The 17294-nt window shown below is 36.6% G+C and overlaps 1 protein-coding gene across 7 annotated transcripts in view; it reads right to left on the minus strand.

Annotated features, from left to right (window-relative positions):
- Positions 1–1539: 1539 nt before the first annotated feature.
- Positions 1540–17294, minus strand: part of CENPJ (centromere protein J) — a 61983-nt gene continuing 46228 nt past the window's right edge. For 4 of the 7 annotated variants that reach the window (XM_041765440.1, XM_041765441.1, XM_041765437.1 and 1 more), the window contains 7 exons: positions 16974–17058; positions 8334–8398; positions 7554–7673; positions 4369–4509; positions 4205–4289; positions 4005–4125; positions 1540–1790 (listed from right to left, as the gene is read on the minus strand). In XM_041765440.1, coding sequence (XP_041621374.1) covers positions 1598–1790; positions 4005–4125; positions 4205–4289; positions 4369–4509; positions 7554–7673; positions 8334–8398; positions 16974–17058 — 810 coding nt within the window. In that variant the 3' untranslated portion in view covers positions 1540–1597. Of the gene's footprint in view, positions 1791–4004; positions 4126–4204; positions 4290–4368; positions 4510–5602; positions 5666–7553; positions 7674–8333; positions 8399–16973; positions 17059–17294 lie in introns of those variants that run through there. The other 3 variants (XM_041765442.1, XR_005989344.1, XR_005989345.1) reach the window with 3 other exon arrangements.

Below are 17294 nucleotides of genomic sequence, written 5' to 3' on the forward strand. Positions count from 1 at the left end.
CATAATTCTGTTGCTAAATCTTTAGATTGTTACCAGTTTTTTCCCCAATTACAAATATTCTTCTGAAGCACCTTTTGTGTACATGGTATGGGTTTTCTAGTATATATACTTAGTACTGGAACTTACTAAATCATGAGGTATTTGCTTTCCAAAAAGTGGATTGACTCAATTTACTACCATCAGTAGTCTGAATTCCATCACAATGTGTGGTGTGGCCAGACCATTACTTGCCAGTATATGATAGTAGTATAAAAAAAGGTATCTCATTATTTCAATATGCATTCACTGGTTTAATAGTCACTTGTTTGCTTATTCATATCCTTTGTCCATTTTCCTATTGAGCTGTTGTAATTATCTTACTGATTTGGAGGAATATTAATCCTTTGTCAAGTGTATGTATCTTCTAATTTGTGGCTTATGTTTTCTCCTTTCATTGATTTCTCAACATTTTAAGTTTGTGCTGTATCCCATTTAAAAATCCTTCACTAGCCTGAAGTAATATGTATAACTCCTTATTTTGAGAAGTTTGCAACTTTTTTCAGATTCAGTTCTTAAATTATCTGGAATTTAAATTACATTTAGCTTTTTAAAAAAATGGAGTCATTGCTAATATTATTGTATATTGCACTGACTCTACCAACTTATAATTATTATTGATAAGTAGATGATGTGCCCTTCCTAGTTTTATGGGTTATAACGTCAAGGTATGTGTGCTTGATGAGTTAACACCAGCTGTAGTTACTTTTCCCACCCGCTTCTTTCTCAAGTCTCCATCAAAACCAGTTTATTTACCTTCACAGTAACTATTTTCTCCTCGCTTTTTTTTTTTTTAATCTGCACTCACAGAATGAATTCTTTGACCTGTTTTGGTGTTTGACCTACTTGTATTTATTCACTGTTTTAACTTCCCATTCTAGTAGTACTAATTAATTGAACACAGTATATTCTGACTGGAGACATTATCTTACTCCCTGAATAAACTTTCCATGCAAGTCCTTATTCTGTAACTGATGTGCTCATGGAAAATCTGTGCTATTTTATTTCTCGTATTTCTTGTTTTTTATAACCATCTTCAACCAGTAAAAGTGCATCGTTATTTTTGCAGGCCACAGTTTATAGGAATAATGCTTTCCTTAGTCATGCATTTAACTGTAGAAAGACTGGTGAATTAAAAATGAAAGCTGGGCAGCCCGGGTGGCTCAGTGGTTTAGCGCCGCCTTCCACCCAGGGCCTGATCCTGCAGTCCCGGGTTCGAGTCCCACGTCAGGCTCCCTGCATGAAGCCTGCTTCTCCCTCTGCCTGGGTCTCTGCCTCTCTCTCTCTGTCTCTCATGAATAAATAAAATCTTTAAAAAAATAAAATAAAAATAAAAATGAAAGCTGTTCTTGTACAGTTCAAACAATATAAAAAGCTATGGTGTTGTTTTATTTTATAATCCAAACATAGTTTTTTCCATGTATATATGGAATATATATATATGTATATACACACACACACACAGTATATATAAATTAAAACACAGAATCCACAAGAAATGTATACTTTTTAACAAGAAATCAAGTTAGTGTTATTTCATGATTAGTCACGCACAGGGTCATTACAATTTTGTATCCATTAGAACATTACCATCCTTGTCTTTAACCCTTATTCGACCAGATGTATATTTTGTTTCTTGATGACCATTTGTATATACGGTTTTAACAGTGCCATCTGGATATTCCCGTCTCTTGAACTGGGCTGTGTGTAGTTCTCTTTGGCCATTATTAAACTCTATGATTTTGTTGCCATCTCTGTAAATTTAAAATATAATTTAAAATACTAAATATGTAACAGGAAAATGATCTAAAAGTGGCCTTTTGATTCTGGCCATTCTCTCCTCTCCTAGAACCTCCACTGTTCTCCTTGCACAATACCTTCTTTGCAAATTCTTTCCACCCTGTTTCTGCCTCAGGTTGATTGTTCTGATCAGATTAGCACTTAAATGTGCCCATGAAAAGTTTTTAATAAGTTTATGTGTATTGTGGCTCTAAGAAAAATTGGGCATTGTATTAATATGGCTGAATTTCAGTTTTGACCTTTTACTCTTTTCACTAAAGTTATAAGCAGCCTAAGTGCTTGCTCCTTATCAGGTTGGAGAGGAGCGTTTATGTCCCTGGAAAGGGCCATAAATCAGACTTCACACCTGTTCTGAAGCAGTGGAACAAAGAAGCAGTTAATCCCAAAAGGACTACTTGATGTGCCTGCAGGACATTCAAACTGAACCCCTAAAGAGATCTGTAATATGCCCTTAGAAACACAAAGCTAGCCTATAGATGGTGAATCACCACTTCTCAACACAATGGTTTTTTTTCTATTTTGGTTATTTCTCAAACTTTATGTGAATGGAAGGCTTTGTGCCACATGTATTAGACTTACAAGCCATCTTGAGAACCACTGTTTATCAAGTGCAGCCAGGACCAGGGATGACAGGGTCACCCGAGACATTAGAAATGCAAATTGTTGGCCTAGGGCTCAGCAATTGAACAATCCGCCAAGTAGTTTTAATGCACAGTGAAGTTGAAGAACCACAATGAAGTTCAAAAATGCCAAAATTATCCTGAACGATCTAGTATCTGGGATTTGGTTGAGTGCAGATCAGATGCAAAAAAGATGGGCATGAATTAATACATGTTGAAGCTGGACAGATGGGTACATTGAATTTTTCATATTATTTTCTCTACCTCTTACCACAGAAAATTTCAAACGTAAGATTTAAAAAGGTAAAGTTTCTGAAATTGCTCAAAGTATAATGTACACATTAAGATTTTTCTCAAATTTTAGGAGAGATTGGTATTTATTTAGCGGAGCACCAGAGGAAGTTTCAAACCATGTTAAGGAAAAACACTACCATGACCATAAAAAGTTCCTACAGTATTTGCACGAAGTGTTTTTTCCATTTTATTTCTTTCTTTTTTTTTTTTTTTTGCTAACTTTTATCACAGAACTAAAGTTAGTTAAATGCATGCACACTGTAAGAGAGGAGAAAGTGAAAAACTAAAGACAGTGGATTTGACAAACCTTCACCGTGGTTTTAATTAAAATGGTGATTACAAGAAGCTCTGTACTGTGGACTGAAGAAGTCACTAAGAAGTCGCTAACTTTAAGAAATGTAACACACAGAAGGGCTAAAAAAGTTGCTATTTTAAGGAATTGAGTCAGGGAGGCCAGAGGAATAAAAGGCTTATCAAGCAGGGACAGGGAGATCCAGCAAATCAAAATCTAAGAAGAGATATAGTCTTATTCAAATAACTGCGGCCATTGTTTGGTTATTCTTAAAAACTGATAGGGCATGGGCACCTGGGTGGCTCAGTGGCTGAGCATCTACCTTTGGCTCAGGTCATGATCTTGGGGTCCCGGGATTGAGACCCAAAGCAGGCTCCCTGACTTATGTCTCCCTCTGCCTGTGTCAGCAGGCTCCCTGCTTCTCCCTCTGCCTAGGTCTCTGCCTTTCTCTCTCTGTCTCTCATGAATAAATAAATTAAATCTTTAAAAAACCTGATAGGGCAGTTTCCTTCTTTGCGTCTTATTCACCATTTTCACATTTCACCAAATTTTTGTTGTTTTAAAAGATTTTATTTATTCAAGATTGATAGAGCAGGAGCAGTGGGGAGGGGCAAAGGCAGAGGGAGAAGCAAAGAGCCTAAGGGGAGCTCCATCCCAGGACCCTGGGGTCATGACCTGAGCCAGAGGCACTTAACCGACTGAGCCACCCAGGCGCCTCACCAAATTTATTTCTATACAAATACTTGCCATCCTTTTGGGAAGTACTCTACAGACTATATATTAGAACCTGTATGTCTCTAGTTCTAAACTCCAAAATGCTGCTCTCAAAGTGCATATTTGTATTCAATACTGCTAACTCACTGAAATTCTGAATGACTTCTACAAATGTTACAAGATTTTAAAAAGTTACTTGGAAACAAGTTAAAAATTGGCAAATCTAGAAACAAATTTAACAGATATACCTTTGTACTCTTACAATTGTACCATCTGGAAAAATGCTTTCTTCTTGTCCATCAGGAAATAGGTTTTTGATAGTCTGGTCAGGAAATGTGATTTCTTTTCTCCCATCTGGGAAATGTTTTTCTGTTTACAAAAGGTCACTATTAGTATTTTATTTTTAAAGAAAAGAATGTATTTAGGACAGGGCAAAGCAAATTTTTACCTATTTGTCCACTTGAAAAATGTAAGATTTCAAGTCCTTCTGGATAAGTAGTATGAGTGGTCTGGGCAGATGCGTAGTAGTAGATCTGTAGAGACATAAAGTCAGTATATGTTTTCTCTAGAGATGTTTAAGCCATGGAGAAAAATACTCCTAGGGAAACTTACAACTCTCTCATCTGGCATGACCTGCTTCACATCACCATTAAAGAAAGTGACGGTGACAGTCTTCCCATCTGCACTCACTTCCTTTCGAGTTCCATTTGGAAACAATATAACATGGCACCCATTCTTATAAACCTTTTCTATCTACAGAAGAAGAGAAACAAGATTATCAATAGAAGAGATTTCATCCTGATACATGACAAAAGTATCTCTTCCAAATTACTTACTTTGAAATCTTTCATAATAAAAAGCAAAAACATTGTCTCCAAGTATCAACACACCATCATTCTTATGTCACCTATTCCCTATGCCGTACCCCTTATCCTCATGACTTACTCATCCATAACTGGAAATCTATATCCCCCATTCCCCTTGACCCATTTTGTCCATAACCCCACCGTCTCCCCTCTGGCAACCATCAGTTTGTTCTCTATTTATGGGTCTGATTCTGCATTTGGTGTATACATTTGATCTTTTAAATTCCACATGCATGAAATCATATGGTACTTATTCTGACTTATTTCCCTTAGCATACTCCCATCTAGGTACAATCATGTTCTAGCAAATGGCAAGTTCTCATCCTTTTTTTATGGCTGTGTAATGTTTCCATGTATGTGTGTGTCTGTGTGTGTATACACCACATCGTCCTTATCCATTTGTCTATATAGCAATGTACACTTAGGTTCCTTCCATATCTTGACTATTGTAAATAATGCTGCACTAAACATAGGGGCACATAGATCTTTTCAAATCAGTGTTTTTGTTTTCTTTGGGTAAATACCCAAATACCCAGTAGTGAAATTACTGAATTATGGTATTTCTATTTTAACTTTTTGAGGAACCCCCATACTGTTTCCAAGTGGCTGCATCCTACCAAGAGTGCACAAGGGTTCCTTTTCCCCCCACATCCTAACAATTGTTATTTCTTATCTTTTTTATTTTGCCATTCTGACAGGTATGATGTGATAGTTCATTGTGGCTTTGATTTGCATTTTCCTGATTAGTGATGTTGAGCAACTTTTCATGTATCTGTTGGTCACCTGTACATCTTTTTGGAAAAACATCTTTTCAGGTCCTCTGCCCTTTTCTAAATTGAATCATTAATTTATTGGTTGTTGAGTCATGTAAGTTCTTCATATATTTTGGATAGTAACACCTTAACAGATAAGTCATTTGCAAATATCTTCTCCCATTCAGTAACTTGCCTTTTTGTTTCATTGATGGGTTTCCTTTGCTGTGCCCAGAAGTTTTTTATTTTGGTGGTGTCCCAATAGTTCTGTTTCTATCTTAGAAGACCTATCTGGAAAAATGTTGGATAGCCAATGTCACAGAGGTTACTGCCTGTGCTTTCTTCTAGTATTTTTATAGTTTCAGGTGTCACTTTTAGGTCTTTAATCCATTTTGAGTGGATTGGAGAACTGTCTTTTTTCCCATTGTAAATTCTTGCCTCCTTAGTCATAGATTAATTAACCATAAAAGCATGGGTTTATTTCCGAGGTCTCTATTCTGTCCCATTGATCTATGTATCTCTTTTTGTGTCAGGACCACACTGTTTCATTACTATAGCTTTGTAACATAACTCGAAGTCTGGGATTATTTCTTTCTCATTGCTTTCAGTATTCAGGGTCTTCTGCGATTCCATACAAATTTTAGTAGTATTCTAGTTTTGTGAAAAATGCTGTTGGCATTGTGATATGGATTACACTGAATCTGTACATAGCTTTGGGTAGTATGGTCATTGTAACAATATTAATTCTTCCAATCCATGAGCATGTAGTATCTTTCCATTTGTTTGTGTCATCTTCAATTTTTTTTTTGCTGAGTTTTTTTTTTTTTTTAAAGCAAACTGTAGGTATCATTTCACATGTAAAACACTACAATTAAAGGATGGGTTATAACATAACCAAATCATGACTGCCCCTAACAAACTGTATAATTCCTTCATTATATTGTAATTTTTTATAGTTTACTTGAATCAGGATCAAAACAAGTCCACATACAACACTTGATGACATGTCTCTTAAATCTCAACCTTTAACAGTCCCGTCTCTGCCCCCTTTTTAATGACAATTACTTGTTGAAAGAACTCGGTCATTGAACATGTAAAATTTCCCACATCTTGAATTTTTTTTACTGCTTTCCCATCATGGCATCATTTAACATGTTCTCATGTACCCTATACTTCCTGGAAAAACCCTAGGAGTTACATCTAGAGGTGTGAATAAAGTCTGGTTGAATTATTCTGGCAAGAATATTTTCTACAAACTGCCCAGAGAGCTTCTTATGGCTACATATTCAGAAGTGCAATATATGACTGTCCTTGTGACCTCAAGACTGACTGGGTCACATCAGCTAGACCTGCCACGAAGCTGCATCAACCTCTCATCTAGGAGTTCAGGGCTTATTGATGACTGCTGCTTAGATCCCTTATTTCATTAGAGACTACCCAATGATGATTCTCAAATTTTCTCATTCCTTTTCCATTGATCAGCGGAATTCTCCTTAAAAAAAAAAACCTTTTCCCACCAACAATTTGTTACACTAAAGCAGAGTTTGTACAGGAAAAGTCTAACTACTTTCTTAGACTGCTGTTCTTTTGTCCTTCCCTCACTCCTCAAGACTAGCAGTAAACTTTGGCCTTATAATCTGATTAAAATGGATCAAATTAGTATATTTGGAAAAGCAAATTTTCTATAAACCTGAGGAAAAATGACCTCATCTCCACCCTGCTAACAAACCCTGTTTATGTCTCTTCTTTTTGCATTCATATTTCTAGCTGGAACACCCAGCCAGGCAGTATCCTACTCAAAACCCTTTCCTAAGCACAAAAATAAAACCGTGCAGCTGGAGATGGACAGAAAGGCTGCAGGGAGAGTTAAGGTCTTGAATGGAGGCTTTTAAGAATTATAAAGGATGACAAAGGCTTTGCAGCTGTGTTCAAAGAAGAAGAATATAAACAAAGGAAGGGTATTCCTTCCTCTGCTGGATCTCTAAACTAGAAATGGCAACTAAATGCACATGTGTGTCAAGCATTTTTAGAGGAGTCCAAAGGTTCAAACCAAGGTCACACTCCAAAGAACTATAGTTCTTAAGCCCCCTCAAACAGCCTTAAAGATCAATTAACTTAGGATTGAAGTTTTCTAACTCTATTTTAACCTATATTTATTTATTTTAAAAAAAATTTTAACCTTTCCATCCGGATGACTGATTTCTCCCTGAATTTCTTCTTTTTCTTCTTTTTTGTTGTCCTTTTTACACTCAGAATCTGGGAAGTCCACTGGTTCAGGGGGGTCTCTGGGTGAGGCAGTCTGTAAGGACAAGAGGCTCTCTTTCATCTGTCCTAAAGGACATGTAATCACATTTCAGGCGGCTAAAACCTACATTTATTTCCAAATGCCAGATTCTCCATATTCTACCATTACATGATTCGATGACTAGCATTTGGTGTTATATAAAAAACATTTCCGGGCAGCCCTGGTAGCTCAGCGGTTTAGCACCGCCTTCAGCCCAGGATTAAGTCCCATGTCGTGCTTCCTGCATGGAGCCTGCTTCTCCCTCTACCTGTGTCTCTGCCTCTATCTCTCTCTGTGTGTCTCTCGTGAATAAATAAATAAATAAAATCTTAAAAAAAAATATTTACAATGTTAAGTAAAAAACCTCCTTTATAAGGGGCACCTGGGTGGCTCAGTCAGTCAAGCATCTGACTTAGTTTCAACTGAGGTCGTGAGATCAAGCCCTGGGTCAGATTCCAGGCTCAGTGCAGAGTCTACTTGAGATTCAATCTCTCCCTCTGCCCCTCTCCTTACATGCACAAGCACTCTTGAATAAATGAATAGAATCTTAAAAAAAAAAGAAAAAGAAAAAGAAACCCTCCCTTAAAAATGGTTTAGAAACTTAAATCATTTAACTAAGCAATTTCAAGCCTGAGTAACCTGTGATTAAGTATATAAAAATATAAAGAGATTTACTTGTCCCTTATCCGAACTGCCTAAATCACGAGGAAGTGTAGGCTTGGATCTTCGAGATGAATTGCCTGTTAGAATATAATTGTCAAGAATTAAATTTCATGTTTAATTTTAAGTTTTAAATTTACTTAATATTATGGTCAAAATTTCCTTAGTTCATATCCTTTTATGAACTACTTTAAGTAAAGAATTCTTAATATTTTTCTTTACCAATTCACCGGAGTTTATTGTGTAAGTTCAAATATTTATTAGGCACTTAAATCTGTGTGACCAAGAAAGACAAGGAGAATATCTATTTTTTGAGGGTTTACAATCTGGAGGAAGAGAGACAGGTACTCAACTAACTTAACAGATGAACCCAAAGGTATTTTGGAAATAATCACAGGGACTTTAGTTAGAGGCTTAGGTGGAAAGTAGATATAATAGAGGCATCTAAGAATACAAACAATGGAGTTTTGCTTGACAAAATAACTGGTATTTAATTAAAATCTAGACCTAATTGCTGCGATCTAAACTTTTTAGATTATGACCAGCACACCAATCATATGCTGCATTAGTAATACACAGATAGATTATAAAAGAAGCACACACACACACACATACCAACAACAAATTAAGTGAATGTTAAAAAAATACACTGAAGTTCCAATATCTTTTTCCTATATGCCAATGGGGCATTTTATGAACACTCCTGAATTTGCAAGTTTTCAAGCATGTGCCACTGGATGCTACATGAAGAACACACTTGAGAAGAAGAATAAATGCAGAGTCCATTCAGGAGGCTGGCAAGCATCTGAGAAGGCTTGTGTGGCATCCAGTCATACAGAAATGTTTTAACTGCACTGTTATTAAATCACTGAGGTCTCAGCCAAATATCAGCAATTTCATATGATTCAACACACTTAATCGATTCAGAAAATATCAACATCAGGAGGATTAGTTTAGAAATCCCTGGGAGTGTGTTTTGGCTTCGGCAAATACATGGACAGAAGACAGGTTCTGGAGATGAATGGAGTGCTTGGTTTTGTTTTTTCATTTGTTTATTTAAAGATTTTATTTATTTATTCATGAGAGACACTGAGAGAGACAGACAGAGGCAGAGTGAGAAGCAGGCTCCATGCGGGGAGCCCAATATGGGACTCGATCCCAGGTCTCCAGGATCAAGTGCTGGGCTAAAGGCAGCACCAAACCACTAAGCCACCCAGGCTGCTCAGGAGTGCTCTATTTTGATGTAATAAATGAAGAACAATTGCCTCCACCTCAAATGTAAAAAACTAAGCTATTACCTTACTTTTAAATCTTATAACCACCCTCCGTAGAAAAGACTAATATCCCCATTTTACAGGTGAGGAAGCCAAGGCTGAGGAAATTACATGCCAAAGTTGTCAACTAATAAAGCAAAACCAGGATTCAATCCCGTCAAGCTTAATTCTCTCAAGTTGTTCATGAACAATAACTTGCAGCCTCTAAGCAGACATGGTGAGGTTCAGGAAATGTGAGCAGCATGGAGCTCAGACTCCTAAGTCTGTGTTTACCATTTTGAGCACTATATAAACATACCTTGTAAAATTCATATAACATTAAAGTTGGGAAACATTAAATTATTTAAGAAACAGTGCAGAAGGGCGCCTGGGTGGCTCAGTGGTTGAGCGTCTGGGCATGATCCCAAGGTCCTGGGATCGAGTCCTGCATCAGGCTCCCTGCAGGGAGTCTGCTTCTCCCTCTGCCTATGTGTCTGCTTCTGTCTGTCATGAATAAATAAAATTTTTTAAAAATAAAAGATAAAGAGTGCATGAATAGCTAGATATAGATAATATAGGAGGATATGTTTATGACTTCAAGATAGGGAAGACTTAAGAGGCACTACCCATAAAGGAAAAAACTAGAATTCACAACATTAAGTAAGAATTTGGGGAATCTGGGAGAACCATCAAGTATTACAGCAGCATAAGCCATTCCTTTTCTCCTCCCATTTTTAAACTAATTAGACATCCAAAACAGAATGAAAGTGTCTCAGCACCTTATACCAAGGGAATCCAGGAGGATTCTTGCCCATCTGAGCATCCAAAAATAAGACCTTAGTAAGGGATGTAGATTCAAGAGAGTCAGTGAATCTGCCTCCACAACTGGAAAAGACACCCAGAGATAACAAATCTTGGCAGATACCCACAGGTGAGAGAGAATATGCAGAAGTCTAGACTGCCTAAGGGGAGATTCCAGCAAGCCATTAGAACAGGATAGAGATGAGTTTGCACACAGAGAGGGAAGAACTTGCCAGAGCTGCTCCCCTCCCCAGGGAGACACTGCACAGCTAAGTTGTTTGGCAGTGGCAGTAACAACCTCTCCAAAGGAAGTGATAGAAAGTAAAAGCAATGAGCGACTGCCCAGCTAGCCTAGTTAAATGAGTTGCGGCTAAAGAAACCTCCATCTCCAGCAGCACACAGATTTGTGAGGAGGGACCCCCAGGACTTGGGGAAGGAAACAGAAAGGGAAGAAAACACACTAGAATATCCAAGAGCACTAAAGGTACATGATTCCTGCTTCAGCACTTCTACAGGATGTCCACCCACAAGTCTCTGGTAGTACCCCACTTAAGGATCTTTCTGCAAGCCCAAGGGCACCCTCAAAGCACAAGTGCTAAACCCACACCTCCCCCAACTCTGCTCCTTAGGTGTTCTCCCATCTACTTCCAAGACAGTGAGATCCAGTAGGCAGAGAGCATGCTCAGAAAACAGACCACAGTTGGTGGGCAGGGGAGAAACTACAAATTGGAGCTATTGTACCACTTTCTGGAATACAGAAGAAAGTAGTCAGCCTAGTGAACTATAAAGATCAAACAAGTCATAAAAACTAAGGAGGTACCTGCTAGTTTGAATGTGAAAGCAAAAATCCATAGCTACAAATATTATTTAAAAATCAAGGAAAAATGGCATCACAAAAATAATAATTCTCCAGCAACCAAACTCAAAGGCATGAAATACTGCAATCTAACTGATAAAGAATCCAAAATTGTTCTTATAAAGAAATCCAACAAGTTACAAGAAAACCCAAGACAATTCCATTAAATCAGGAATAAATTAATGAACAGGAGTTCTTTACAAGAGACTGAAATTATAAAAAAGAACCAAATTCTGGAGCTGAAGAATTCAATGAATGAGATAAAGAATGTAATACAGAGCATCTGGATCAAAGCAGATGACATGGAAGAAAAAAAAAGTGACTTGGAGAACAGGAATACAGAAATAATATGGTTAGAAGAGGAGCAGGAACTAAGATTTAAAGACTGAAGAAAGCCAACAAGAGCTATGAGATTCCATTAGAAAGGCAAATATTTGAAGAACGGGGGTTCCAGAAGAAGAGAGGGAAAAGGGAACAGAGAGTTTATTTAAAGAAATCATAAGCTGAGAACCTCCCAAACCTGCTGAAGGACTTGAACAAACAAGTCCATGAAACTAACAGGACACCCTGTTATCTCCATGTAAAAAGATCTTCTCCAAGACACATAATGAAACTGTCAAAAATTAATCAGAATGAATCTTGAAAGGGGCCTGGGCATCTCAGGTCATGATCCCAGGGTCCTGGGATTGGGCCCCAGGTCAGATTCCCTGCTCAGCAGGGAGCCTGCTTCTCCCAGTCCCTCTGCCCCTCCCCCTGCCTGTGCACATGCACTCTCTTCTCTCAAGTAAATAAAATCTTAAAAAAAAAGAATCTTAAAGGCAGCTAGAAGAAAAATAAGCTACAAAAAGAAAAAAACAAACAAAAAGCCAAAAAACACATGAGTCTATCAGTGGATTTCTCAGCAGAAACTCTAGAGGCCAGGAGACAGTGCAATGTCATATTCAAAGTGGTAAGACATAAAATTGCCAGCCAAGAATATGTTATCCAGTAAAGTTATCCTCATATATGAAGAAGAAATAAAGATTTTTTCAGATAAAAGCAGAGGGAGTTTAATCACTTGTCTTGCAAGAAATGCTGAAACAAAAAGATGCTAATCAGCAGCATGAAAACATACAAGAGCACACAATGCAATGGTAAAGATGAAAAATTTATAATCAAATACAGAAAACTCCAATTCTACAATAAGATATTGTATTACTACTTACCCATAGTATAAAGGTTAAAAGAAAAGAACATTAAAATAACTATCACTTAGTGGTAAAAAGCTGAAAGTTTTTCCTCTGAGATTAGAACAAGGCAAAGATGCCTACTCCTGCCACTTTTATTCAACATAAAATCAGAAGTCCTAGCCATAACCATTAGACAAGAAAAAGAAATAAAAGGCATCCAAATTGGGTAGGAAGAAGCAAAAGTGTCACTATTTGCAGATGACAGGATACTAAATATCAAAAACCCTAAAGACCCAACCAAAAAATCTATCAGAATAAATGAATTCAGTAAAGTCATAAAGAAATAAATTGAGGTGGCTCAGTTGGTTAAGTGCCCAACTGTTGATTTCAGCTCTGGTCATGATTTCAGGTGAGATCATGCCCTGCATTGGACTCTGCACGGAGCTTGGAGATTCTCTTCCTCTCCCTCTGCCCCTCACCACATCCCCCACTCATGCTGTCTTTCTCTCTCTCTAAAAAAACAAAACAAAAACCAGTTGAGTTTTTACACTAATAACAAGCTATCAGAAAGAGAAATTAAGAAAACAATCACATTTACAATTACAGCAACAAGAATGAAATATCTAGGAGTAGGTTTAACCAAGGAGGTGAAAGACCTATACCCTGAAAACTGTAAGACACTGATAAAAGAAACTAAAGATGACACAAATAAATGGAAAGATACACTGTGCTCATAGAAATAATTAAAATTTCCATACTACCTAAAGCAATCTACAGATTTAGTGCAATCCCCATCAAAACACCAATGACATTTTTCATACAACTAGAACAAAGAATCTTCAAACTTGTATGGAACCACCAAAGACCCCAAATAGCCAAAGCAATCCTGAGGAAAAAGAACAAAGCTGAAAGCATCACAATTCCTGATTTTAAACTATACTGTAAAACTACAGTAATTAAAACTATGGTAGTGGCATAAAACAGTACCAGCATAGACTCATGGAACAGAACAGAAAGCCCAGAATTCAACCTTCACATGTACAATCAATTAATATTCAACAATGGAACCAAGAACATTCAATGAGGAAGGATAGTCTCCTCAATAAATGTTATGAAAACTGAACACATGCAGAAAAATGACACTGGATCTCTATTTTAGACTACTCATAAAAATTAATTTGAAATGGACTAAAGACTTAAACATAAAGCATGATACCAGAAAACTTCTAGAGAAACAGAAGGAGTTTCTTGACACTGGTCTTGGCAATAGCTTCTTGATACCAAAAGCACAAGCAACAAAACCAAAAATAAAAATCAAAAGCTTCTGGTATAACAAAAGAATCAACAAAATGAAAAGGCAACCTATAGAGTAAGAAAACTTTTGTAGACCATTTGTCAGATTAATATCCAAAATACAGAAAGAACTCCTCTACCTCAGTGACAACAAAAATATGATTGAAAGATGAGCAAAGGAACTCGAGACATTTTTTCCAAATATATCCAAATGGCCAGCAGTACGTGTAAAGATGCTCAACATCGCTAATCATCTAGGAAATGCAAATCAAAACCACAAGATATCACTTCGCACCTGCCAGAAAGGCTATCATCAAGAAGACGAGAGATAACAAGTATTAGCAAGGAGGTGGAAAAAAGGAAATCCTCCTGTACTTTTGGCGGGTACGTTAAACTGCTTCATCCACTATGGAAAACAATAGGGAGGTTCCTCAAAAAATTGAAAATAGATCTGCCATATGATCCAGCAATGCCACTTCTGAGTACACACCCAAAGGAGATGAAAACCGGGGTATGGAAGCCTGTGTTCACTGCAGCATTACTCATAGTAGTCAAGATATGGAAACAACCAAAGTGTCCCTCCCTGTATGAATGGGATAAAGAAGATGTGATATACATACACAATGGAAGATTATTTTGCCATGAGAAAGGACATACAGTCATTTACAATAACATGGATGGACCCTGAGGACATTATGCTAAGTGAGGTAATCAGACAGAGAAAGACAAATACTGTATGATATCACTTATATTTGGAATCTAAAGAAGCCAAGCTTTAAAAAAGAGTGAAATGGTGGTTATGAGGGGGTGAAAGTCTGGGGAACAGGGGAGATGTTGTTTAAGGGTAGAAACTTGGAACAAGTAGTAAGTACATCCTAGAGAACTAATGTACAGTATAGTGAATACAGATAATATTGTATTATAATAAACAAATTTTCTAAGAAACTAGATCTTAAATCTCCAACCACTAAAAAGATACAATTATGTGATATAATAGAGGTGCTAGTCATCACTACATCACTACATCACTACATATGATTGCCATCACTACATTGGCAATCATAATATGTAAATACATCAAATCCACATATTATACACCTTAAATTTGCACAATGTTATACATCAAATATATTTTAATAAAAAAAGGTCAAGAGTTTTGTTCATCAAAAGATAAAAGAGTAAAAAGGCAGGCTACAGACTGTAAGAAGATATTTTCAATGTGTAACTCTTAAAAGATTATGAATGGGGGAAGGGGAAATGCTCCCACAAACCAATAATGAAAAAGACAAACAATGGCACAGAATGAGTAGAAGACCTGATGCATTTTTCTCAAAAGAGGGAATCTAAATAGCTAATAAATACCGGCAAAGGTATTCTCAACTCTATCAAAACTATAATAATAATGTTGCATCCCTACCAGACTGGCAAAAATTGAAGTCTGACAATGCCAAGTATCAACATGGTGTAGAACAATGCAAGCGCTTACACTAAGCAATGTAGTCATTGCTAGGTAGAAAGTAAAATCATTCTGGAAAATGTTTTGGCAAAATCTATGAGTGTTAAAGATATTCTTACTGATTACCCAGTAATTTCAGTACATGCCCTAGAAAAATGAATGTTTATACCAGAAATGTTTAAGAATATTCACAGGATCACTGTTTAACATCCCTAACTTAAAAAAAGATTTAACCATCAACAGAAGTCAAATGTACATATTCATAAACATTCAAACTGCCTTGCAGTGAAAACCAGAATTGCAAATCAACATGACTCTCAAAAACAATGTACAATAAAAGAAGACAATGGAATACATACAGTGTAATTGTTCAGAAAGTTAAAAGACAATGCATGTTTTTAGGGCTGCACCTATGAGAGTAGAAACTACAAACAGAAGCAATGTAATATGATCATGGAGGGGACAGCTCTGGGGTGCTGCTACTCTATTTATCCAGCTGGTAGTTATCTAAGTATTTCCTTTTTATTATCAAAATGCATATTTTTTTTTCTAAATTTAATTCATGAAAATAATTTCTAAAAATTCCAGGTAGATTAAAGACCCAGTTGTGAAAACAAAAGTTCGTAAGAGAAAATAGTACATTTGTGATCTCAGGATTAGAAAGATTTCTTAAAATCATGAAAATAGATTGATAAATTCAATATTAAAAGGAAAAACAGGTGCTCCTGGGTGGCTCAGTTGGGTAAGTCTTCAACTCTTTATCTCCCCTCAGGTCATCATCCCAGGATCTTGAAATGGAGCCCACATTGGGTTCCCTGCTCAGTGGGGAGTCTGCTTCCTCTCCCTCTGCTCCTCCCCAGCTTGTGCACACACACACACACACACTCTCTCTCTCTCTCTGTCTCTCTCTCCAAAATAAATAAATAAATCTTTTTTAAAAAGGGAAAAACATGCATATAAAAAAAAAAACCCACAAACCCAGATTGGAGAAGACATTGGCAGGGCTTGTAACTGAGAAAGGATTAGTATGCAGAATAACTTCAATAAGAACAAATCTCCCCTCCCGAAAAAGTTTTAAACAGGCAAAAGAAATGAACAGGCACTTCACAAAAGAGGAAACCCAAATGCCTATATACAAAAAGATGCTCACATCACCTTACCAGTAATCAGGGAAATACATATTAAAATTACACTAACTATAACCATTTCACATCCATCTGGCCACAATTTCAGTCTGACCAGGTCAAGAGTAAGCACAAAGAGTATATTCTGCTGATGGTAAAAAAAATGACAAAACCATTCTGCAGAACAAAGTGAAAACTTCCTACAGCACAAACCTGATATGATCGACCCAGCATCTTACTCTGGATATGTGTCTTAAAGAAACTCACATGACAGACATATTCTGCAGCGCTATTTATTCTACTGACAAACAAGAAAAACATGAAGTCCATCAACCTGAAAACTCAACTGTAGCAAATATACATAGAACCTGTACAACTATTAAAATCAATAAACTAAAAAAAATTTTTTAAATAAAATCAATAAACTAGAGTTTATATGCACTGATATGGGTATCAAAATATTGAGAGAAGAAAAAAACAAACTGTAGAGGGATACACAGAAACAACACTATATTGATTTATGTACACAGTGTAGCAAAAGAATGAAAAACAAGCAAAGGAATATTATCATGGTGTAAGTAAGTGGGGGAGCAGAATATGCAGGGGCTTCATGATATTTACAATGTCTTATTTCTTAAATTGGGTGTAAATTCTCTGTTCTTTAAATTCCTGAAATATTTTATAAAAAGATCATGCAACTTACCTTGTGTCAGCAAATGATTTTTCTTGTATTTTTCTACCTGAGTTCCTGAAGAAATCTGACTCTTCTGTAATCGAACTGATGAATTCTACAGTATGAGATAATTTTGAATATAAAATTAGTGTTAGGCTACATATTAGTACAATGAATGAAACTAACACTCAGCCTGCAGTAAGAATGGTTTAAGTTTGTTCATTTATGTTGTTTTCATTTAACACTACAGGTCAGAGGGAACAAGATATTATTTAGAACTGAATTACACACACACCCCACCTTTAAAAGAAACACAGCTGACCCTGAACAAACGTTGGTAAGGGGTACTGA

Source organism: Vulpes lagopus, chromosome 8 (assembly GCF_018345385.1).
Source record: "Vulpes lagopus strain Blue_001 chromosome 8, ASM1834538v1, whole genome shotgun sequence".
NCBI classification, from domain to species: Eukaryota; Metazoa; Chordata; class Mammalia; order Carnivora; family Canidae; genus Vulpes; species Vulpes lagopus.